Source organism: Cebus imitator, unplaced genomic scaffold (genome assembly GCF_001604975.1).
Source record: "Cebus imitator isolate Cc_AM_T3 unplaced genomic scaffold, Cebus_imitator-1.0 Scaffold21, whole genome shotgun sequence".
Lineage (NCBI taxonomy): Eukaryota > Metazoa > Chordata > Mammalia > Primates > Cebidae > Cebus > Cebus imitator.
The window spans coordinates 7,375,663-7,401,325 of NW_016107336.1; the positions used below are offsets into that span (position 1 = coordinate 7,375,663).

Below are 25,663 nucleotides of genomic sequence, written 5' to 3' on the forward strand. Positions count from 1 at the left end.
AATTTTTTGTATTTTTAGTAGAGACGGGGTTTCACCATGTTGACCAGGATGGTCTCGATCTCTTGACCTCGTGATCCACCTGCCTCGGCCTCCCAAAGTGCTGGGATTACAGTCGTGAGCCACCGCGCCTGGCAAATGTTTTTAAAAAATATGTTATACATAGGATTCTACTGTTTTAAGAGGAACACCCAAACATTATGTTGTATTTGTAGAAAGAATGGCTTGCAGGGATCACAGTAACATTGATGGGATATGAAGTGATTTAAGCTTTCTAATTTGATTAAAGTTTATCATAATTTGCATTCATGTCATAAGGAAATTAAAGATATAAAGACAAATTTAGGGATATTTACTGTGGTATAATTTGTAATTATGAAAATATGAAACTAACTTAAATGACCAATAGGGAAATGATTTTTTAATTTCAGTGTTGCCATATGGAATATTAAATGGAATATTATGCAGCCTTTAAATTTAATCTTTTTGAGTATTTGGTGATACAGGAATATGTTAATAAAAAGCAGACAGTAAGGATTACCAATGATTTTTTTATACTTCTTTCTGCTTTGCAATTTTCTGCTTTCCAAATACAGTGAGTATGTGTTAAGTGTATAATAAATGAGACTTGGTTTTTAGTTTAGAAATAGGAATTTTCCTCAAGGGCTGTATTAACTAAATCAGGTTAGTAATTTAAGCACAGAGAAGTAGTCAGTTCCTAATATTGATGAATGGTTTTGAAATGTCACCGGAACAGTTTATTTATGGTATTGTCTATCTTTTCTGCCGTGAGTTGAGTAAGGAGAGTAGCGTTTGTTTTTCATATTATATCTAAAATGTATTTTTGGGTGATATTTGCTGGGAATCATTAGAAGTAAAGCTTTATAAACATCCTACCTACTTTAGTCCTGTACAGATTATTATGGGGATTATACATTTTGTAAATGAAGAAAAATAATCCAATTATTGAGTAAATTAAGAGTAAAACCGTAATTGTTAGGGGTCATAATTATACTTGGCAGCTGTAAACAGAACACAGCTAATGCTAGTTTAACTTAAAAAAAAAACAAAAAAACTTAAAAAGCTTGTATGTAAAACAAATCCAGGATACCTCCCTACCCCCAAAACAATTCCAGGATACAAGAGCTGGAAGCTTTGGAATTTATTTTGTCTAATTCTACCTTACTATTTTTGTGGAAATCAAAGCAAATTTTATGCCCCATACATTTATTAAACATTGAAAAGATAAATGCTAAGTTTTGTGCTAATCCATTATGATGCAAAGTTGAATAAAAACCTTGCTGTAAGGAGCGTATAGTATACAGTGTAAGTAGTTTAATAGCGTACAATCAAAATGGGATTAGGGAAATGTTTGTGAAAATCAGTTTGGACTTTAATCATATTTTCTTTCTCTCTTTTTTTTTTTTTGAGATGGAGTCTTGCTCTGTTGCCCAGGCTGGAGTGCAGTGGCGTGATCTCAGCTTACTGCAGCCTCCACCTCCCAGGTTCAAGCAATTCTCCTGCCTCAGCCTCTCGAGTAGCTGGGATTATAGGTGCCCACCACCATGCCTGGCTAACTTTTTGTATTTTTAGTAGATACAGGGTTTCAACATGTTGGCCAGGCTGGTAACGAACTGCTGACCTCTGGTGATCTGCCCGTGTTGGCCTCCCAAAGTGCTGGGATTACAGTCGTGAGCCACCGTGTTCTTTTTAAAGTTTTGGAGATAAGTCTTGATCTTGAGAGAAGAATATAGAAACAGACTTACAATTTGTGGTAATGGAGCCATGAATTAAAGGTGCCTGTCATTGAGAGTGAGAGTACATACTCCAGAGCCAAGCTACCAGGATTCAATTCTTGCTCCCTTAATACTGTGTAACTTTGGATAAATTAATGTCCGTATGCCTCAATGTCCTCATGGGTCAAATAAAGATAATAATAGTTACTACCTTACAGATTGTTAAGGATAAATGAGTTATAAGTTAATATATGAAAGGTGCTTAATAATAGATGAACACAAAAAAGTACTATTTAAGTGTTTGCTTTTGTTGTTGTTGATAAAGTTGTGAAGGAATAGCCAGAAGAAATGAAAGAGTTCGAGAGGCTGGGAGAGGTGATTACTGTATTAAGACTGAGGGGATAAAACTCCAATGTGAATATAAGGATTGTTCCCTTTTTAAGTGAAAATAAACTTTCACTTAGCTATCTTTATGAGAAACATAATGGAGAAATAACACTTTTGTGTTATAAAGTACAAAATAGCAATTAAAATATAACCTGTAATGGGTCATATTTCTTTGATAATTTGAAAATTTGATAATAAATGTTGATACGGTTTGGCTGTGTCCCCACCCAAATTCTCTGTTGTAGCTCCCATAATTTCCAAGTATTATGGGAGAAAGCCAGTGGGAAATAATTGAATCATGGGGGTGGTTTCTGTCATACTGTTCTCATGGCAGTAAGTCTCACAAGATCTGATGGTTCTGTAAGGGGAAACCCCTTTCTCTTGGTTTTCATTTATCTCTTACTGCTGCCATGTAAGATGTGTCTTTCACCTTCTGCCAAGATTGTGGGGCCTCCCCAGCCACATGGTACTGTGAATCCATTAAACCTCTTTTACTTTATAAATTACCCAATCTCAGGTATGTCTATCAGCTGCATGAGAACAGACTAATACAGTAAATTAGTACTAGTAGAGTGGAGTGCTGCTGAAAAGATACCCAAAATGTGGAAGCACTTTGGAACTGGGTAGCAGACAGAGACTGGAACAGTTTGAAGGGCTCAGGAGAAGACACGAACATGTGGGAAAGTTTGGAACTTCCAAGAGACTTGTTGAATGGCTTTGACCAAAATGCTGATAATGATATGGATGATGAAATCCAGGCTGAGGTGGTCTCAGATGGAGATGAGGAACTATGGAGATTTGGAACTCTTTGGGAAATTGAGTTAAGGTGACTCTTGCTATATTTTAGCAAAGAGACTGGTGACATTTTGAGCTTGCCCTAGAGATTTGTGAAACTTTTAACTCACAGAGATGATTTAGGTATCTGCAGAAATTTCTAAGCAGCAAAGCATTCAAGAGGTGACTTGGGTATTGTTAAAGGCATTCAGTTTTAAAAGGGAAACAGAGCGTAAAACTTTGGAAAGTTTGCAGCCTGACAATGCGACAGAAAAGAAAAACCCATTCTCCGAGGAGAAATTGAAGCTAGCTGCAGAAATCTGCATAAGTAGCAAAGAGCCAACTGTTAATGCCAAGACAATGAGGAAAATATCTCCAGTGCACATCAGAGACCTTTGCAGCAGCCCTGCCCATCACAGGCCCAGGGGCCTAAGAGGAAAACATGGTTTCATGGACCAGGCCCTGGCCCCCCCGCTGCTGTGTTTTGCCTAGGGACTTGGTACCCTGCCTCCCAGCTGCTCTAGCCATGGCTAAAAGGGGCCAAGGTACAGCTCAGACCATGGCTTCAGAGGTTGCAAATCCTAAGCCTCAGCAAATTTCACATGGTGTTGAGCTTCCAGGTACCCAGAAATCATGAATTGAGGTTTGGGAACCTTCACCTAGATTTCAGAGAATGTATGGAAATGCCTGGGTGTCCAGGCAGAAGTTTGCTGGAGGGATGGAGCCCTCAAAGAGAACCTCTGCTAGGACAGTGCAGGAGGGAATTGTGGGCTTGAAGCCCCCACACAGAGTCCCCACTGGGGCACTGCCAAGTGAAGCTATGAGAAGAAGGCCATTGTCCTCCAGACCCCAGAATTGTAGATTCACTGACAGCTTGCACTGTGCACCTAGAAAAGCTGCAGACATTCAATGCTAGCCTGTGAAAGCAGCCAGGAGGAAGGCCATACCCTGCAGAATCACAGGGGCAGAGCTGCTCAGGACCGTAGGAACTCACCTCTTGCATCAGTGTGACCTGGATGTGAGATGTGGAGTCAAGGGAGATCATTTTGGAACTTTAAGATTTGACTGCCCCACTTGATTTGGGACTTGTGTGGGACTTTTTGTGCCTTTGTTTTCACCCACTTCTCCCATTTGGATTGGGTGTGTTTATCCAGTGCCTGTACCGACGTTGTATCTAGGAAGTAACCAACTTGCTTTTGATTTATAGGCTCATAGGCAGAAGGGACTTGCCTTGTCTCAGATGAGACTTTGGATTGTGGACTTTTGAGTTAATGCTGAGTTAAGACTTTTGGCACTATTGGGAAGGCATAATTGGTTTTGAAATGTGAGATTTGGAAGGAGGGATTTTGTAACATGAGATTTGGGAGGTGCCAGAGCAGAATTATATGGTTTGGCTGTGTCCCCACCCAAATCTCATCTGTAATTGTGGCTCTCATAATTCCCACGTGTTGTGGGAGAGACCCAGCGGGAGATAATTGAATCATGGGAGTGGTTTTTCTCTGTGCTGTTATCATGATGGTGAATAATAGCTCTGGCAAGATCTGATGGCTTTGTAAGGGGAAACTCCTTTTGCTTGGTTTTCATCTCTCTCTTGCATGCTACCATGATTGTGAGGCCTCCTCAGCCACATGGAACTGTGACTCCATTAAATCTCTTTTGCTTTATAAATTACCTAGTCTCAGGTATGTGTCTTTCAGCAATGTGAGAACAGACTAATGCAAGTGTATGTAATTGAATAAATGTATATATTTGAAAAAGTAAACTATAGGGTTTATAGCAAATAAAATGTTGATTTCTTGTTGTTGTTGTTGTTGTTGTTGTTTGTAGAGATGGGGTCTCGTTAAGTTATGCAGGTTGGTCTCAAACTCCTGGGCTCAAGTGATCCTCCCACCTCAGCCTTCCAAAGTGTTGGGATTATAGGCATCAGTCATTGTGCGCAGCAGCATTTTATTTAATATAGCTAAATTTTATTGCCACAAAGTATTTGGGCTTACACCCCAGTATTTACAATGGTATTCAGTATTAAACAAGTAGTTTTAGTGGCTTTGATCTAAGGTATTGAAAACAATAAGAGGCTGTATAGTTTTATTTTTGTGACAGATAGTTTTATCAAGATAAGAGATTACTCTTCTACAGATGAAATATATTATTTGCATTAATTTTATTTTTTATTGTACTTTCAAGGTAAGTGAGCCAAGAGCACACAGGCAAACTGGGGACTACAGTAACTGCTACATGCCCCCTCCCCACGTTTTTCCTGGGTTTTCATTTAAAATTAAAGTTTCAGTGTTGGTTACATAAAGTAAGTTTTCAAGATAATGTGCCAACAGGCATTGAAGCTTAAATTGGGGGAAAGGGATGGGATTTTCCTTAGACTGGCTTATAATATTTATGGATCCTCTTTCCAGCTTTGCCAGTGGATATTTTAGAGGTTATTGGGTTTGGGGGAAACTTAAAGTTCAAACACAAAGAGAAGATGGTATTGCTTGCACCATCCATGCTGCTAATATGACTCATTATGTAATTCTCTAAGATTAGTCCTCCAGTATCTCCTTGTATTGACTCAGGATATTTAGAGTAAGGGTCTCACCTGTGTTGTAGCAATAATCATTGGCCGATCTTAAAGGGTTTTTCAGTGAATAGAAGCAGTCTTCATGTTCTAAAAGCCAAACAGATGTAGTAAATCACTTGGTACTCTTATTATCTGGAAGAATAGACCCGAGTGAGATTTCCTTTAAAGATCTGTTCTTCTCCTTGAGGAATGTGTGTTTCATAGTCCAGAAGAATTAACTTCTGTGTAAAAGTAGTTATGGATTATTTGTGGTATCAGTTAAATGAATTTAGGTCCCTACTACAGTAGTTTACATTAAGAAAATGATGTGTTAAGAAGAAGAATAAACGTTTTTAGTGGTAATATGACACTTGGTAAGAGGATTTGTGATTTCCTGTGGTTTAAATATTTATTTTGTGTTTGTTTTCCTCTCTTCTTTATGAGTAAATTAAATTTGCTGGTATTTGTCTTCTATTGATTCTTGATATGTTAGGTATAGTCATTACTTAGCTCTAGAAGTTACTGGGGATCATTATCTAACACCTTTTAAGTTATGTACAAATTATATGTTTCATGAGTTTTTCATAGTCTCCAAGCATACCAGACACACAGTACATTTGTGATTTCCCCTTACTTTGATATTATTAACTATTGCCAGAATTAAATGAATTGTTCCCATGTGGTAGAACTTAAACTAAGATTTACTTTGACTAGATTTGTTTTTTCCTGCTATATTATTTTTTATTTCATTTTAGTTATCAGTACAAGATACACTTGCTGTGTTTTTTTTTGTTGTTGTTGCTGTTGTTGTTTTTGAGAGATAGTCTTGCTCTGTTGCCCAGGCTGGAGTGCAGTGTTGCGATCTCAGCTTACTGCAACCTCTGCCTCCCAGGTTCAAGCAATTCTCTTGCCTCAGCCTCCTGAATACCTGGGATTACGGATGTGCACCACCACACCCAGCTAATTTTGGCATTTTTAGTAGAGACAGGGTTTCACCATGTTGGCCAGGCTGGTCTTGAACTTCTGACCTTGTGAGCCACCGTACCCGGCCACACTTGCTGTTTTGAAACTGTTGTGTTTAAGTATCTTTACTGAAGTGTTTTGAACAAGTAATTTCTTACTGCTTTTACAAATCTGGAGCTTGAAACTTAAAATATAAGTTTCAGTGATTCATTATCAACATATTTAAAATGAGCACTGTCCTTGGAAAAGAGAAATGATTGTTATCATTATGTATGCCTGTTAAGTTAATCATATATTTCTCTCTGCTATTCAAGAAGAATCAGTGTTTGTGTTTTGTTGTTGTTTTATTCTTTAATCCATGTAAGTTTCTTACTGTTCTGTACCCTGCATATCTACCAGGGTTCACAGTAACCAAAAGTGATTACAAAGAAGTAAAGTATCTTTAGTATTCAAAGCTTTCAACATTCTTATAAGCCTTTAATAACATTTGTTTATAATAAAGCAAAATTGGTTGGATTTTAAGTATTTACCACTTGTGTTTCTTTTGGCTAATACTATGTTGGTTGAAAGAGAGCAAAGCAATTCAGAAATGCTAATGTGATTTAACAGTTGGTTAAAGTTAATGGGAATATAGTACTTGCATAACCTTTTCTAGAGGCTGAGGCTGAAGAATCGCTTGAACCCAGGAGGTGGAGGTTGCTGAGATCATGCCACTGCATTCCAGCCTGGGCGACAGAGTGAGACTCCATCTCAAAAAAAAAAAAAACAAGAAAAAAGAAAGTATGACAGTAGCTTAAGTATAAAGAGTACTGTCAATGTAAGCTGTACGGCCTTGTCAGAGAAGGGACACTAAAGATCGGGGAACAGGAGGAACTAACTTCTTCAATACTTAAAATTTCATTGGAACTTGAATCAAACTTTTCAGTGCCTTTTTTCTTTTTATGGAATAATTCATTTGAGTACCTTAAGTGAAGGGCAGTGGTATATTTCTCCTTCCACATCAGTCTTGTCCCACACTTAGATATAAAATACTTCTAAGAATGTTGACATGTTTAGGTTTTGTTTAGAAGATTATTACTCATCTGTCTCAGATTAGAGACTTTCTTTGGTTAAAAATAATTAAACAGAATAATAATATGTATTATATATGTATATACATATCTTTCTAATGGTAATGTTCTGTGGAATTTTTCTCACACATTGTAATTATGATCTGCAGTACTGAATGCCAGTAACTGTGCATCCACAGGATGGCAGTGTGGTAACATTTTCATGATGTAATAAATGATTTACAACACTATTGGTATCATGCATTTCCTTAGAGCTCACCACTTCGATGGAATGCTTTCTTCTTCTAATCTAAAGGGTAAGAAAAGTAGGTTTACATGGATGGATAGAAAGGTGTTATAGATGGGGATAGTCAGGGATCTTAAAGAGTTCATTGGGAGGAGAATTGGTAGAGGATGGTCATTATGGGTTTGTCTTGTTGAAGTCTTCTGAAAACACTAGAGAGCAGTACCAGACGTTAATTATCTCTTAGATGTCCATGTCAAGAAGAGAAGAGTTCTTAAGTTTTATAGAGCCTTTCACCCCACCAAATGTTACATGACCTTCCTTCCTTATATTATGGTTGTTTACATCTTAACTCTTACAGAATAGGATTGATCTTAATAGAATTTTCTGTTTTTAGATTATCTTGACCCTACTAAAGTTAATGTTTAAATGCATAAATTGAAGAGGTAATTTCTAAATACGTGTTAGATGCTATAGTACAAAGTCTGGCAAAAAGTGTTTATTTTCATTTTGCAGTGGAGAGTTTGTTTGTTTGTTTTGAGACAGTTTCACTCTTGTTGCCCAGGCCGGAGTGCGATGGTGCAATCTCAGCTTACTACAACCTCTGCCTCCTGGGTTCAAGTGATTCTCCTATCTCAGCCTCCTAAGTAGCTGGGAGTTCAGGCATGTGCTACCACGCCCAGCTAATTTTTTGTATTTATAGTAGAGACAGGGTTTCTCCATATTGGTCAGGCTGGCCTCAAACTCCTGACCTCAGGTGATGCACCCGCTTCAGCCTCCCAAAGTGCTGGAGTGACAGGCGTGAGCTACCGTGCCCAGCCAAGATTGTGTTCATTTTTAAGAATTGAGTTACTTCACCGTTTCTTTTACTCAAATATACCTAATTTCTTACTTACTATATCTTAAAATGTAGATTTGTAAATGAGATTCAAATTGAGGTATAGCAATGGATATGTAATTTTACAGATTCAAGCAAAGCAGTCCTTATTAAGCAAGGTATTTGTGGTATTTGACGCGTTATCTGGCAAGCAGTCTTTCAATTTATTTATTGGCAGTACAGGTTGAATACCCCTAATTTGAAAATCCAAAACTTTCTGAGCGCTGATAAGATGCTCAAAGGAAATGCTCACTGGAGCATTTCCTGTTCTGGATTACCAGATTGGGTGTGCTCAACTGTTAAGTATAATGCAAATATTCCAAAAATCCAAAAAACTTCTAGTCCCAAGCATTTTAAATAAGTGATATTCAAACTGTTTTGTCTGTGTACTGAGGAGTGCTGTAACAGAACACATATCTCCAATATGTAAATATCTCAGGATCAGTGATCCAAACAATGTAAAAAATAGGGACCTGGGGGTCCATTTCTCTTAAAATGCTTATATTTGGATTGTTGCAGATATCACATTTATCAAATTTGTTTCATTGGTGCTGGTATGTAGGTATGAATGAGACTAATAGAAATAGAGAAGTTTCAGGGTAAAATATTGTTGAAAACGTGTCTATTAGCTCATCTTTATTTAGCATTAACCTATGTTTACCAACTAATACAAATTAAAGTCCCACCTGGGCTTTTTTATTTCTGGACACTTTTTCTTGAACTCTTCATCACTCTTATATTAAGTTGAACTCTAGTGCATCTGCTTTTGTATAAAGTGTTTTCTACTTTACTAATGACAGTAAATATCTGAGAAGTTGCATGGAAGTGCTAAATCGAGAGTATTATTAGGCCTACTCTTCTCTCTTCAAATATGCCTGGAAATGAATTTGAGCAAAATGTCTGAGAGGAAACTTCTTCTCTAGTTACCAAACATGGGATTGCTAAAATTTTTACGTTGTCAAGCAAAGTGTGGCTCCATTTGAAGAGAGTAAAAGTGTGAATAGGGCCATGAATATGTATTTGCGTACCCATATATCTGCTAGTGATTATTTCTGGAGAATGTGACTTAGAGGGAAATAAGTAGGGTGGAAACTTTTTCGCTTTTTACTTTAAAACAAAAACAACACCTATTACCTTTGCAGTTAAACCAGTAATCCATACAGACAGAGGCAGATTTGTGGTTATCATGGGCCGGAAAGAGGAGATAATGTGGAGTAGTAAGAGCTTTATGAGTGTAGAGCTTTCTTTTGAGGTGATGAAAATTCTTTGGGACTATCGAGGGGTTAGTGGTTGCACAACTTTGTGAGTGTACTCAATAAATACCCCTGAATTGTTCTCTTTAAAATGGTTAGGTCATGTGACTGTCACCTCAGTTTTTTTAAGAGGGCTTTTTCATTCAGTTTGTATCATTTCTTATATTGAATTTAAATTCTGTGACAGTGTTAGAGCATTCAGTGTTTATTTGTACTCAGAAGAAAGAAATCCAGCTTTAGAGGTGATTGTGGTGTTTCAACATAAGTGGACTTAGATGTAATAAAAGCATAAATGACATAAGGTTTTCTCAGGCCTAGTCAATTTCTAGTTGTGCCTTTATGTGTTCAGTATTTGTCTAGGGTTTGATTTCTCAGCTCTGGATATCTGAAAGTCCTGTTGATCATAGAATCTTAGTTTATAATCGTTTGGGAGGGATCTACAAATCTTGTCCAGCCCACATTCTGTAGTGAGGAAACTGAAGCTTTTGCTGTTAAGTAGACAATTCAGGTCATGTGACCGGGAAATTCTTGTTTAACTTTGATTACATTTGGGTTTGAGTACTTCATAGAGGGTAATTCCATTCCTACATTAAAGTGTTTGGAAAGAACATTATCTGTTGGATTACTTCTGTTGTCTTTTCTAGACAGCTGGTCCTCCACTAGCTTGATATCAATGGAAACTTTACTTACTTTGGTCCTTCCTATTAAATTTATGAGCTTCTTATTGTTTTCCTAACACTGTGGTCATCTCTTATCATATAGATTATGAGGCAACTTAACATTTGAACCAGTAGCCCATAACTTAACCTTCTCTAGATGGGTTTCCTTTAAAAACAAATAAAGATTCTTTCTCATCTAAATTGGTTGAGGAGGAAAGTGTATGCAGTATGCTACACAATGTATAGGATACACAAATAGGTGTTTTCATAAATATATCCCCAATCTTTGTTTTTGATAGAGTAGTTTATTTGCCAAAAACTGAGTATTAAATATTCTTATAAAATGATGTATAATCTGTATAAATGGAGTAATTTATACATTATCTTATTTCAGACAGGCTTTACCTTTATTTCTAATGAATTTTTAGTTTCAGCGACTTCAAATACTTTCTCTCTAATCAGCTGCCTAACAGTGATCTGTGAATATCTGAATATAAAGCAAGTATTTAACACAAATTGTAATCCCTCCCCAGTTTCGTCATCCATTTAGATCGACGAGAATGCTATAATATACTTAGTGTCCAAAGCAAGTAAATTTCCTTTATTAGATGCTAAGTTCAATAGCTGGTCTGTATAATGATTTACTTCTGTGTACTTAGTTCTTTACTTACAGAAAACTTAGTGGACGTATAAAATTTTTTAACTCTTAGTACTATACAAAGAGTATTGTGGTGTAATAAAAAAGATATGAAATACCTGAGAGCTTTTAAGACAGTAGCAGGTGTTCATACATGGTGGTGGTGATGAGTATTAAGTCATGTATTTTGGATTAAAGCCAATAGAACTGGTATTTACTTAATTTTATGTATATATTACTTAGTTTCTTGAGTCATATTTATGATTACTAATGGTAGATCAAAACAAATTTGATTCCATTTCTGGGAAAGGAAAGCAAGACAAGTCTCAAACTATTGTAATGATCTGCGAAATACAGTACTTAATATTTTTTAAAAATGGATAGAATATCACGATCTGTAATGTATGGTTAACAATCAAATGCACATCTAATAAAAGTGATTTCAAGATTCTGTTCTTCAGTTAATACTTTGCTGAAAAACAAGATTTACATATATATTTATATTTTGGGTACTTAATGGTAGTAGTAAGTTATCCTTGTTTCCTATTTTGTCTTCATAGCATATAGCACTTTCTACATTGTGGGTTTAATATTATCCATGCAGATACCTTTTGTGGGATTCCAGCCAATCAGAACAAGTGAACACATGGCAGCTGCAGGTATGAAAAAAAATATGTTTTTTTCTTCTAAAGAATATATGGATATGTTATTGGTAATCTTCCAAGATATGACAGTTTTTGATCATTTTGGTTGTTGCAATGACAACCAAAATAATCTGAGTCACAATTATGGGAAATCTGTAGACAAAAATTTTATCAGAGATTCTCAATGCAAGCTTCACGACCCATTGGAAGTCCATGGGTAGTTATTTTATTTGTAACATCTGAACACTGATACTATATGAATACCAGTATATAACTTTCAGAGGTGGTGTTTCTATAGAGTTTTTTTTTTTTAATGAGATTTTCAGTGGAGTCTGAATCAATCCCCATCTTCTCTGAATAGTTAAGAATCACTTTCTTACTAATATATAGCACTTTAAAATCTATGAAATGCTTTTACTTAGATTTCAGAATGGAGGTTGGCACTTTACCAAGTTGTAATTTGAGACACAGAGAGATATATATTTAGTTTTGTGTACATAATAATGAATAGCAGTGTCTATGTAGATATACAATCACCTGTCTTATGCATATTCATTCCAACATTTCCTAAACTCTAAATTTTTGGTAATACTTATTTAACCGTTGTAAAATGGACTTTTAAAAACAACTCTCAAAATTGAATTTATTTTTAAAAATTAATGTTCTAGATGGTTGAGGATTCTCACATCATCTTTGTTTAAAATTTTATGTTTAATGTTTTTGTATCATGTTTTATACTTTTTGAGAATCCGTTTTTTGCAATCATTTCTTTAGTTTTGTATATCTTAGCACTCACCTTTTTATTTACTAACGTAGGGGAGGAAAGATTATTATCTTTCCCTGAATGATCAAAAGGTTGATGGCTGAGACCCCTATAACAAAAGACAGATCAACAAGAGAAAAGCATACATATGTATTTACTATAAATTTTACATGACACAAGAGCTTTTCAGAAGTGAAAATTTTGAAAAAGCAGGGAAACTGTATTTTTATGCTTAGGTTTGATGAAGAGTGGACAGTCATGTGGAAATAAGACTGGACAAAGAGAAGTGTGATCTAATGGCAATAGACTGGGAAGAACTTAAGGCCTATTTGTTCATATTCTTCTTGGTGTCTCTGTGTCTTCATCTTTTCCTCCGGGTATTAGAAGGACCCCTCTGGAATGAGGATCTTATAACCTACTTACAGGAAGGTCAGAGAATTATTTTATGACCTGCCTCAGGGGAGAACAAACAGAAAAAAGACAAGAGAAACTTTCTAGCTTCTGCTGGTTTCTCAAATCTCAAGGTGCCATGATTTGGCGTGGTGCGGCGTGAGCCCTGATACTAATTTAGAATCTTGTCTAAATGTGTAACTAAGGTCACATCTTATTACTCAGCCATAAACAGTAACTACATATCAAAATTATCCTGATCATAAGTCTTTGTATCCTTCAGCACAACAAATTGGGGGATTGTTTTTCAATGATTTTTTTAAAATTACTTTCCCCCAGAAATCCCCCCTAAAATATAGGGAAAGGGGAGGAACTTAATATGTTAAATAGGCTTGTCATTCAAATGGGATTTTTTTTTTCCTTTGGTTCGGTATATGTGTGAGGAATCTGATTATTAAAAAAAAAAAAAGTAATAGAATTTTTTGGATGTATTAATTGATTGGGTAACTGTCATTAGACAAAGAAAATGTTGGCTGGATGAAATAACTAGTCTTTGATATGAATGGTACAGGACATTCTAAGAAGTTCTTTCAAATCAAAGTTTTTAAATGGGCTTGGAAAAGTGCTTTGTTGATTATATGACCCTTTTCTTTAATTAGGTGTCTTTGCGTTGCTGCAAGCTTACGCTTTCTTGCAGTATCTGAGAGACCGATTAACAAAACAAGAGTTCCAGACCCTTTTCTTTTTGGGTGTATCATTAGCTGCCGGTGCTGTGTTCCTCAGTGTCATCTATTTGACTTATACAGGTAGGTGTTATCACCTGTAGGATGTGAATCTTATCTATACAAACAGCATAAAAATAATAGCCAAAGGTTCTAAAATCTGAATAATAGCATTACTACAAAGTGATTTTTTTTTTTTTTTTTTGAACAGTGTGTAAGATTCTCTTCATGCCCAAACTCTAGTCAGTTTCCTCTGAAGGCTCTTGTCAACTAAGCCCTGACTTTTGGACTTACCCCTTGCTTGCTTAGGATTTTGATCATTTGGTTCAGGTATCAAGAGCTAAACACCAAATGCAAATTGTTACCCACTTCCTTGAAGTGTCTTTTTNTGCCTGTAAGGAAGTCATTATGAACTCCAAGTTTTGGGGATGGAACATCCAAGCTCAGGGAAATCTAATGACTTGCCCAAGGTCAATAATTCATAGTTTTAGATAATCCAATCAAGGCCCCTTGCTTGCTTAGGATTTTGATCATTTGGTTCAGGTATCAAGAGCTAAACACCAAATGCAAATTGTTACCCACTTCCTTGAAGTGTCTTTTTTTTTTTTTTTTTTGAACAGTGTGTCTTAATTTTGCGGCATCAAGCTCTGATAAATCTACTTTTAAGCATCCTTCTCTTGCTGGATGAATAGGCCCAAACTATGAAAAGAAAAAAAAAAAATCAGTGCTTCTGTTATTAACCTGCTATATTCTCACCTTCTCTTGCATGCACACACACACACTATCTTTCTCCCCTGCTTTTCAGCAGTGTACTAACAGAATCAGTTTCAGTCTGCTTCTGGATTCTAAGTTACTTTCTAACCTTGATTTACCAGTTCTTAGATACAAATGAGATTTTTTCTAAATGTATTCTATCAAATTAATGTACCAGCCTAGCTCACAAAATCATAAAGGATTGACAGGAGTAAAAGCCATGAGTATTTAAAATCATGTTTGGATTTATCTGGTGGGATATGGGATACTGGATTAGATCATTTAGAAATTCCCTTCCCCGCCTCCTTTTTTTTTTTTTTTTTTAAATGATCTGGTCTTGTTTAATGCCTTAGCCTTATTAGTCAACTAAAAGCTTAAGAGAGAACTGGAAAACTTTCTGCAACTTTATCTCAAGTGTGTTTCTCTAGAAATGGGTTCTCCATGGATATTGTTTTTATTTGATCACTACCTTATTTTTCCTCACTGCCAACAATCTGAAATAGGTTGACACCTATAAAAGAAAACTGAAATTCTTTGAACATTAATTTAAATCAATCTATAATTAACAATAAACATAAAGGCAGTAAAAGATTTACAGAATGATAAAAAGGCAGATTGATTTCCTCCGTGTTTTTCCTTCCAAGGTTACATTGCACCATGGAGTGGCAGGTTTTACTCATTGTGGGATACTGGGTAAGTGCAGTTATGTTATTTGGCATCATATTTATTGAAATAACCCTTTTCCTTTGTTTTTATCTGTTTTGTCTTTCACTCAGTTCTTGGGCAACATTTCTAAGATACCAAAGATATGCTAGTTTAGTAAATGCTAAATTCCTTATATTTTATGTTTGTTATGATACCTGTTTTGAATGCACCTTTAGTATGAAATGTAAGCTGGATATTTCTCTTCTGCATTGGCAACTCCTTGTTTTAGTTTTGTTTGTAAAAATATTTAGGTAAACTTTGTGCAGTTTAAAGATTGATTTTTATTTTACCTAATGTAAAATTTTCATCATTTAGTAATTTTTTATTATTAAGAATTGTTAAGGATGCTGTGTTATAATTTAATTGCCGTAGATAGGAAGAAAATTTAATTTTTTTCTAATACCATCTGATCTAAGTTTGTTTTGTTTTTTAGATCTGTGAAACACAAGAGAATATATATCTGCTGTGTTTTTTTTTAGAGTGCTCTTATAAAATGAATTAATAAATTTGGTTTTGAATTAGACTAGTTCAATAAAACTTTTCATCTCTAAAATATTTTCCTGGAGATAAGAAAATATCTGTTGATTAGAATTTTTGCCCCTCCTCTGTTCCTGCTGTTCTGTCTTGTTACTCCCCAGGTGGCTCAATAAAAAACAATTTATTGAACAGACATGCTTTCTGATGTGATACCAGAAGGACCCTTGTCCAGGTTTAATTAAAGGACATGAGCAAATTATGTTTGAATGATTAAAGTAACAGTTAGACACATATTTCAAGAGTTCAGCCTGTGGATCACTAAAGAATTTGAAGGATAACCCAAGTTGTAGACTGTTACTCTGATTAGGTTAAGTTACCAGGTTAACTTGTGCAGTTAGATTTATTCTTACTTTCTGAACTTTAATTGACAACTTTAGAATCGAAGGGTGTTTCAGTAATAATTTTTTCAGTCCTTTCCATTTCCTTCACCTGCCTCCATGCCCGCTCTTGTCAAGCAAGGCATTGTCATTGTGTAAAGTGTAATTATTGGGTAAAGTATTACTGCTACAGGTTGAGTATCCAAAATCTGAAGTGCTCTAAAATCATAAACTTATTGAGATGCTAAAAGGAAATGCTTATGAAGCATTTTAGAATTTCAGATTAGAGATGCCGAACTGGTAAGTATAATGCAAATATTCTATAATCTGAAACACTGCTGGTTCTAAACATTTCAGATAAAGGACATTTAGTCTGTAGTAGTAATTCCAAAAGGTAATGAGACTCATCGATGCAAGCATGAGAAATGCTGACTTAAACTGCAGAACAAATTCCCGTTTGAAAAGAGATTTTTGTATTGGAATTCAGAGGCAACGTTCTCATGTCTGGACATAGATAATTCTCTCAATTTTACAGAGGGCATGTTAGTTGTAGTTTTACCAGTGTAGACCAAATAGATCTGTATCCAGTATAGCTGGTTATCTTGGATGGCATATTTAAATAAGAAGGGATAGGGAGTAGGTACCATTTCTACAATCAACAAGATTTCTTCATCTAAAAGGAACTCCTGTTTTATCACTTAATTGTAAATAATATTAACTTTTTTAATACTAGGTATGCAAAAATACACATTCCAATTATTGCATCAGTGTCTGAGCATCAACCTACGACTTGGGTGTCTTTCTTCTTTGATCTACATATTCTTGTATGTACCTTCCCAGCAGGCCTATGGTTCTGCATCAAAAATATCAACGATGAAAGAGTATTTGGTAAGAGAGGTTTTTAATGAATACTTTATGAAATAATTATTTTTCTTCTTGAGATTATTTACTTTAAAGTTTTGTTTTCTTTGTTTGACTATATATATTCAAGATAAATTTTCTCTCCTATTTTGCTTAGGTCCTTAACCAAGAAAAATTCATTGAGGGTCTGGGCGCAGTGGCACACGCCGGTAATCCCAGCACTTTGGGAGGCCAAGGCGGGTGGATCACCTGAGGTCAGGAGTTTGAGACCAGCCTGGCCAACATGGTGAAACCTTGTCTCTGCTAAAAACACAAAAATTAGCTGAGCATGGTGGCAGCACGCCTGTAATCCCAGCTACTCAGGAGGCTGAGGCAGGAGAACTTCTTGAACCTGGGAGGTGGAGGTTGCAGTGAGTCAAGATCACACTACTGCACTCCAGCCTGGGAAACAGAGCAAAACTCTGCCTCCAAAAAAAAAAAAAAAGAAAAAAGAAAAAAGTTCATTGAATTTGTATTAGGTATTTTAATTGTTTTAATTTAGGAGTAGTATATAAATTTTACCTTCAATTTATTATGGTTTCTGAGAGGTTAATGTTATCATTATGGTTTGTGTTTGAGAATTGAAATTTTTAACTTTGTTGACAATAGTCTTGACTTTGTTTTCTGAGTAAAATTTTATTTAAGTACGAAGAAGCCTTTAGGGACATTCATCATCCAGATTTCAGAGCAAAGTCCATTTTATAATGGAATAAGGATCACCTTTCAGTAAACATCCTCTTTATTGATAGATTTGTGTTTTTCCAACTAATAAGACTTGAAATACAGAATACTAAAAAGCCAGGTATTTAGGATCCAATATTTCTAATATAAAAGGACAAAATAAGCAGCTATCAAAGGCTTCTATGTGATTTAGTCATATAAGAAATGTGCTGTGGTGGTTTTGAATGAGATCAAAACTGACTGAGAAAAGCTTTGTAACATGCACAGGGTCACACCAGTCAGTAATTTGTAATGCTAGAAACTTATACAATTATGGGACCTAGACTGTGAGTGTCACATGAAGTTACTATTCTAGAGTGGAATCAGGAAAGAAGAACAGCACCTGTAGGGCTTCTGTTTAAAGGATGGCACACTCATTCTTCTCTGGTGGACTCTGGATAAGGCCCTGTTAATACTGCATCATTCAAGATTTAAACCTCATGACTCAGCAATCCCATTCCTATGTATATGTCTAAGAGAAGTGGGTGCCTGTGTCTACCAGAAGACATGTTTAAGAATGCACTAGTAATTTTATCTACAGCAACCCCTAATGATAAATATTACAAAGTCATCAGCAGTAGAATGAATAAATTTTTATATATCTGCAACAGAATACAACACAGCAATTAATAAAAGAACAGTATGGGTGGATAAAAGAAGCCAATACAAAAGAGAACATTTTTATGTGATTATATTCCTGTGAAGTTCAAGAATAAGGAATACTTATTCTTTAGAAGTTTAAATAGTGGTTACCTTTTTATAGGGGAGGGGCTTATTGACTGACAAGAGGCATGAGAACATATGAAAATGTTCTATATCATCTGGGCGCCATGGCTCACACCTGTAATCCCAGCACTTTGGGAGGCTGAGGCAGGTGGATCACAAAGTCAGGGGTTTGAGACCAGCCTGATCAACATGACACCCCGTCTGTACTTAAAAATACAAAAATTAGCTGGGTGTGGTGGCGCACACCTGTAATCCCAGCTAGGTGGGAGGCTGAGGCAGGAGAATTGCTGGAACCCCGGAAGCAGAGGTTGCAGTGAGCCAAGATCGCGCCACTGCACTCCAGCCTGGGCAACAGAGCAAGACTCCGTCTCAAAAAAAAAAAAATAGTTCTATATCATTTTAATGAGTTATAGTTACACAGGTGCGTATATATACAAATTCATTGAGATATACACTTAAGAATATGATGTGATGTGTTTTTTAGCCAGAAAAATATTTAGTATCAGATGAGATAGGAGCTTAACATGACTCATTGAATTTATAAAGTCATATATAACCTTCAGCGAGAAATGGTCGAGCCTTTTCCTGTGGTTAGCACATTATCCAGAAGGCTCTGGCTATTGGAAATTGGTTTCAAAATTTTTTTTTTGGGTTTCTTGGCAGTAACTTTGCAGGTTCCTCCTTTGATTAATACTTACGTTCTTCTCATCCCGATTTTGTAAAGCAGGCTTTATGCCAGATATTGGCACTGGATTTTTATAGATTTTAAACCTATAAATTTATTTTGCCTGGTGATGTCATGCATAAATGTTTTTATCTGTCAGCTATGGATTGTTTTATGTTATTGACAAATAATGAATTAGGTCTAATTCTTCATAACTAATGAAATTTGAATCATATACATTTTTCTAAACTGTTATATGTAGGTTTTATTTACTGAACACCAGTTATAATTTCTAAATGTGGCTAATTAACCAGTTGGTCAGTAGTATCAATTTAGAAACAATTAGACCATTTGTGAGACATTTATATAATTCCAGATTTGTTTTATAGTATGGTTTTAGGTATCTAGTTCAGTTTCCTGTGAACTCTTCTCTGTGACATATTGTAAGAGAATTTATCTTTGCAGTTGCTCTATATGCAATCAGTGCTGTCTACTTTGCGGGAGTGATGGTGCGACTGATGTTGACTTTGACTCCAGTCGTGTGTATGCTGTCTGCAATTGCCTTTTCAAATGTCTTTGAGCACTATTTGGGGGATGACATGAAAAGGGAAAATCCACCTGTGGAGGACAGCAGTGATGAGGATGACAAAAGAAACCCAGGAAATTTGTATGATAAGGTGGGGAATCTAAAGTAAGGCCTTTAAAGTTTTTATGTACTTTCTTAATTTTTTCCACCACAGTAAGAACTATACATATTAAGAAATGTTATTGATTTGGATAAACTATGACTTTCCTAGTTGGTCTCCACTGTTTGCCTCAAAATGTGAATTCTGGTCAGTCTTTTAGCTTAGAGTTAGAAAATAGAATGTAATCAGGAAGAAATTCTCACTTCTTTTTGGTGATTTATTCTATAAATAGTCAAGATATATACCCTTGTTAATATACCCTTCCATTTTTGAGAGCAAAAACCTGATGCTCTACTTACTTAAGATTTGGCGCTGTAAACTCTGAAACCACGTGGACAGACAAGTGCTTATCTTTGAGGTCTGTACTCAGTGCATTCTTTCAGAATATTTTTGGAACATATTTGATATTTGAGTGTTTGAACAGTAAAATGAAGGGAGTAAATAAAATGCCTTTTTAAAAGCACTCCAGTTCATTAGCAATAGGTAACAAGCCAATACAAGGTAATTTATTTTTGACCTATAGTTTCTCAGTTGGTGCAAGTGTGAAAAGGACTTGTAAGAATTAGAGCACTTGTCTTGGATGACATATTAAACTTTGCTATTTGAATATTGCCTAGGTTTTAAAGTACTAATAAGAAATTAAACTTCCCAGTATAGATATTAACTTTGAAATTCTTTCCTTCTATAAGATGAATGTAATTCGTAAAGATTTGTGTTAATAAGCCACATTCCTGATTTTGTGTTTGTTATTACCGTTGGGTTTTTTGTTGTTGCTTTGTGGCTTCTTAACCAGCCTTGAAATGTAGAACTTGTGACTTTTTCTATTCTGTCTTCCCTTTTTTGTTGTGGAAGGTGGTTTTTTAAGGTAATCGTAGTTTTAACAAGTCTGTTGGTTATAGGGTTTGGAAATTGGAAGACTAGATTCTGTTAATAGAGTTTTTTCCTATACTAAAATGGTACGTGGTTAAAATTATAGCTGAGCATGGCTATTTTCAGGATGTGGAATTAAGATTTTATAACAGTTGACATAATAAGATTTCACCAGAATGGGGTCATTTGGTTAATCTCCTTTATATTTAATTAAAATATAAGGACAACTGAGTTCGAAAGCTGCTTTTTACTGGAGATATTATTTTACTCTGTGACCACCTTCCGGACTGGTATATTCTCAGGAAACCTTATTCACATTTGACTTTAGAAAACAATCCATCACCCATGTAAGAATATCTGATGGTTATACATTTTCTGAGTCATAGAATTAAATTAATAGATAAATTGTCTCCCAGCTTTTTCCATTGAATGTCTTAATGAAGCAAGTCAAATAATGAATTTGTCTAACCAGTTTTTAAAATGTCTTCAGGCAGGTAAAGTGAGGAAACATGTAACTGAACAGGAAAAAACTGAAGAGGGATTAGGTCCTAATATAAAAAGCATTGTCACCATGTTGATGCTGATGCTATTGATGATGTTTGCAGTCCACTGTACCTGGGTGACAAGCAATGCCTACTCTAGTCCAAGTGTAGTCCTGGCCTCGTACAATCACGATGGGTAAGAAAAAAACTCGGATACAAAAACGTTTTATACTTATACTTCTTTGTCTCAAAGGATAGAATTGAAAAATAAATATTGTTTGTGATATTCTGCATTTGCTTTTTTGTTTTTAATTTTTGTAGGTACATAGTAGATATATATGTTTATGAGATACATTTTATGTATTTTGATACAGACATATGTAATAATCACATGTAAAATGGGGTTTCCATTCCCTCAAGTATTTATCCTTTTAGTTACAAATGATCAAGTTACACTCTTAGTTATTTTTAAATGTACAGTTAAATTATTTTTTACTATAGTCACCCTGTTGTGTTTGTACCCATTAACCATCCCCATGATCCACCCATCCCACCCCCACCTCCTCAGTCTAGTAACCATCCTTCTGCTCTCTGTGAAGCTTTGCATTTGAATCTGCCTTTCTTTGGCCTTTCCTCCACCTTTGGTGCCGTGAGTAGTAATCATTGTATTTCATGTTCTTTTCCAGAATATTTCTGCATTCATAATCATATACATCAGTTTTTCTCAAATGTGTGGTCTTTGTACACACAGCATCATCATTACCGTGAAAGTTGTTATAAATGTAAAGTCTTGACCTCACCCTAATGTCACTGAATTAGAAACCTGGGGCTTCAGCCTAGCAGTCTGGCTTAACAGGCCCAGGTGATTCAGATGCATCTAAAATGTAAAAACAACTGATTTTTATATCACCATGGCTTTAAACTACTGTTTCGCTTGGGAGCTTATTAGGCTTGCACACTATTAGGTCCTACCCCAGAACTACTGAATCAGAATCTGCTTTTCTATTGTTAAATACAATATGTGCAGGTGGTTTCAAGGCACATTAGTGTGAATAACACTGGTCTAGCTCTTCATTGTTTGACTTTATTTTTCTCATCAACAGATCCTTTTATTTACTACCATCCTTAAAATCTGAACATACTCAATGGTTTAATACCTCAAGATTGTAAGTTATCCTCTTCAAATTTGTGACATCTCATTTAAAAGAATATTGTGATTCTTTTCAGCACCAGGAATATCTTAGATGATTTTAGAGAAGCTTACTTTTGGCTAAGGCAAAATACAGATGAACATGCACGAGTAATGTCTTGGTGGGATTATGGCTATCAGATAGCTGGAATGGCTAATAGAACTACGTTGGTTGATAATAACACCTGGAATAACAGTCACATAGCACTGGTAAGGATTTGATAAACACAAGGTTACAAACAAATCTTTATTCACTACTTGGCAGTCAGGCTTCATCTGTGACTAAATAGGAAAAATGTGGGTGTACGCTGCTAAATTCTCAAAATACTTTTTTACACATATGTTGAATAAAGTGAGTTCAAGGTATGCTTATTTTGTTTCTAAGAATGGTACTAAGTATTCAGAATTGCAAGCTGATTTCTGGTAAAGTTTATGATAAATTTAGCTTACTGAAGAATTAGACAAAATCTGAAACTGAAAATGTTTGGCTTGGATTCTTCATGTTATAAACTAAAAATTATTTGCAAATATGTAAAGTAAATGCACTTCATGAATAGGCAAACTGTGTTCCTCTAGCTATTAAACAACAAATCTACATAAATTCATGTAATCACCGCTTTGTACGTCAAACATTTTAAATACAAAGACCAGTCTTAACCAAATGAATTCTATTTGTATTACTGTTGTAGCTAATTATCAGATGTGTGCTAGACTGGGGAGAGGAAATATATGCGCTAGCAAGATCACTGGCCAGCCCTGGCCTGCGGTTGTGAGAAATTGTTTCTTCTAAGCTTGCCTGCTTTCATCATAAAATGTTAATGTCATAGAACTTAATTATTAGCAAAATATTTGAACAGGTATTCTGAATTTTGACTATAAATTATAGTAGTTGAGAGGTTCATAAATTTCAATATATTTGAATTCCTAGGAAATCATTTCTACAGAAAGATACCATGTAAAACTCTTGATGAATTCCATGTTTTAATAAATATATACATTGATTTTTATGAATGTGGGAATAATTAAAAACATTCTCAGTTTTTTGTTTTTTAATTCTGCAGGTGGGAAAAGCTATGTCTTCTAACGAAACAGCAGCCTATAAAATCATGAGGACTCTGGATGTAGATTATGTTTTGGTTATATTTGGAGGGGTCATTGGCTATTCTGGTGATGATATCAACAAGTTTCTCTGGATGGTTAGGATAGCTGAAGGGGAACATCCAAAAGACATTCGGGTAAGAAACTAGATAATTTCAAGTATGTGAAAGATAGCTCACTGTGTCCAAGTAATTCTCTGATCTTGCTAATTACATTGTATTTGTTTAATAATCCTATCCTTCAGATTAGTTCCTTACCCTGACTTCACTACTTACTAAAGATACTAGAGGCATTTTCTAGGTTAAAGCTTTTCGAACTCACACCTGGTATTTCTATTCTCCCCTCTGAAGCAGTCCCTTGCCAAGACTTCGTACTTTTACGTCTCTTCACAGCCTGTCACTTTATCCCTTTCTTTCCATTTCCATTACTTCCACCCTATTTCTGACCCTTATGCTTGTAAACCTGAAATAGGATAGTAACCTTGAAATTCCTATCTTTGCCTTATCTTGTTTCCTCCCTCCCAGTGTAAGATGAAATTGATCATGTTGCATTTAGGCTCCAGAGACTTCAATTGATTAAGGCAAAGGGCCTTAAAACCAGACAGACATGAGCTAAAACTAAAACTGTCAACTTGGGCAAGTTATTTTATTCAGTCAATGTAATATGCTTTGGGCACTAGGCCTAGTTCTAGGATCTGGAATTAAAATGGTGATCAAGACAGACTAGGCTCTCTTTTGCCAAAAATAACTAATTTGTAGTGCCATTAATGAGAATTTATAGTAAAGTAGTTGAGCCTCAGCCTAGGGACTGGTACAAAATAGATAACCTCTGATAAAAGATTGGTATGAAGTGTAAACTCCTTAGCTTGGAATGCAAGCCTCTTCATGTTTTGCCTTCCTTTGCTACTCTCTTGTTCTTCTGCCACCTTTTTCCACTCTGCCAGTAGGTTCTAGCCCCTAAAACTTGCTTGGGGTTTCTTTCTTTAACTCTCCTGACACATGTGTTTTTACTGTTCGCTTTCCTGGAATACCTTCCCCACCACAGACTTGTCCCCTCTCCAAAAGCCCTTTTCTGGTATACTGACTTCTGTACTCATCAACAAATTATTTATATCTGTTTTGCAGGAGTCCCCAAACCCCAGGCCATGGACCAGCAGTGGTCCGTGGCCTGTTAGAAACCAGAACACGCAGCAGGAGGTAAGGAGCGGGTGAGTGAGCATTGCCACTTGAGCTCCACCTCCTGTCAGAGCAGCAGCGTTAGATTTCCATAGGAGCATACCTATTGTGAACTGCACATGTGAGGGATCTAGGTTGCATGCTCCTTATGAAAGTCTAATGCCTGATGATCTGAGGGGCAACAGTTTCATTTAGAAACCACCAGCCCCTCCTCCCCCGCTCCGCCTCCGACATCTGTGGAAAAATTGTCTTCCACAAAACCAGTCTCTGGCCAAAAAGGTTGAGAACCACTGCTGTTTTGTATTAGATTTGGTCTTACCCCTTTCACTTCTAAGAGCTCACAATGGGAGCTCTTAGAAGACATCCAGCATTGTGCTTTTACATGATGTAGGTACTAAAGATAAGAGTGATGGCCACCGATACAGAATAGAGGAATCTTTTGGGAAAATGTATGCAAGTGTTGTGTGATGGGGATGAAGTAAAGCCTCAGATTTCTGATCAAATGTAAATGCTGTAATGTTTTCCCTTAACTGTGATTAGTAAACATTATTTCTTTGTATTAATCTGAAATTTAATTCTTTCATACGTGGTTTTCATTTGTGGATTTGCTTTAGCAGTGTTAAAACTGTGACATGTGATAGATCACTGTTTCTTAATGAATGCATCGAACATTAGTATATACAGAAATTCTATGTTTCCATGCCTTTTTAATTATTTTTAAACTTCATGAATAGATAATACAGTCATATGGTTCAAAAGTAAAGTATAAGAGGATATACAATAAAAGTCTACCCCCCTAAAAAAAAGAAAGTTCCACTATAGTTAATAACAGTGTATTATGTACTTTTAGTTGCTAAGAGAGTAGATATTTCAGTGTTCTCACTACAACAAAATAAGTGTGATGATGCATATGTTAATTAGATGGATGTAGCCATTTCACAGTGCATATTTCAAAACATGGTGTGTACCATAAATATATACAAATTTATCTATCAGTTAAAAATGGGGGAAAAGGCCGGGCACGGTGGCTCAAGCCTGTAATCCCAGCACTTTGGGAGGCCGAGGTGGGTGGATCACGAGGTCAAGAGATCGAGACCATCCTGGTCAACACGGTGAAACCCCGTCTCTACTAAAAATACAAAAAACATTAGCTGGGCATGGTGGCGCATGCCTGTAATCCCAGCTACTCAGGAGG

General features: G+C 35.8%; 1 protein-coding gene across 1 annotated transcript in view; it reads left to right on the plus strand.

Moving 5' to 3' along the window:
* The window catches only part of STT3B (STT3 oligosaccharyltransferase complex catalytic subunit B), a 103,322-nt gene that overhangs the window by 68,505 nt on the left and 9,154 nt on the right, over positions 1 to 25,663 (plus strand). The window contains exons 6-13 of the mRNA XM_017521672.2: positions 11,688 to 11,786; positions 13,584 to 13,730; positions 15,044 to 15,092; positions 16,692 to 16,846; positions 19,434 to 19,645; positions 21,015 to 21,202; positions 22,234 to 22,405; positions 23,257 to 23,430. Of these exons, the coding sequence (XP_017377161.1) occupies positions 11,688 to 11,786; positions 13,584 to 13,730; positions 15,044 to 15,092; positions 16,692 to 16,846; positions 19,434 to 19,645; positions 21,015 to 21,202; positions 22,234 to 22,405; positions 23,257 to 23,430 (1,196 nt within the window). The remainder of the gene's footprint in view (positions 1 to 11,687; positions 11,787 to 13,583; positions 13,731 to 15,043; positions 15,093 to 16,691; positions 16,847 to 19,433; positions 19,646 to 21,014; positions 21,203 to 22,233; positions 22,406 to 23,256; positions 23,431 to 25,663) is intronic.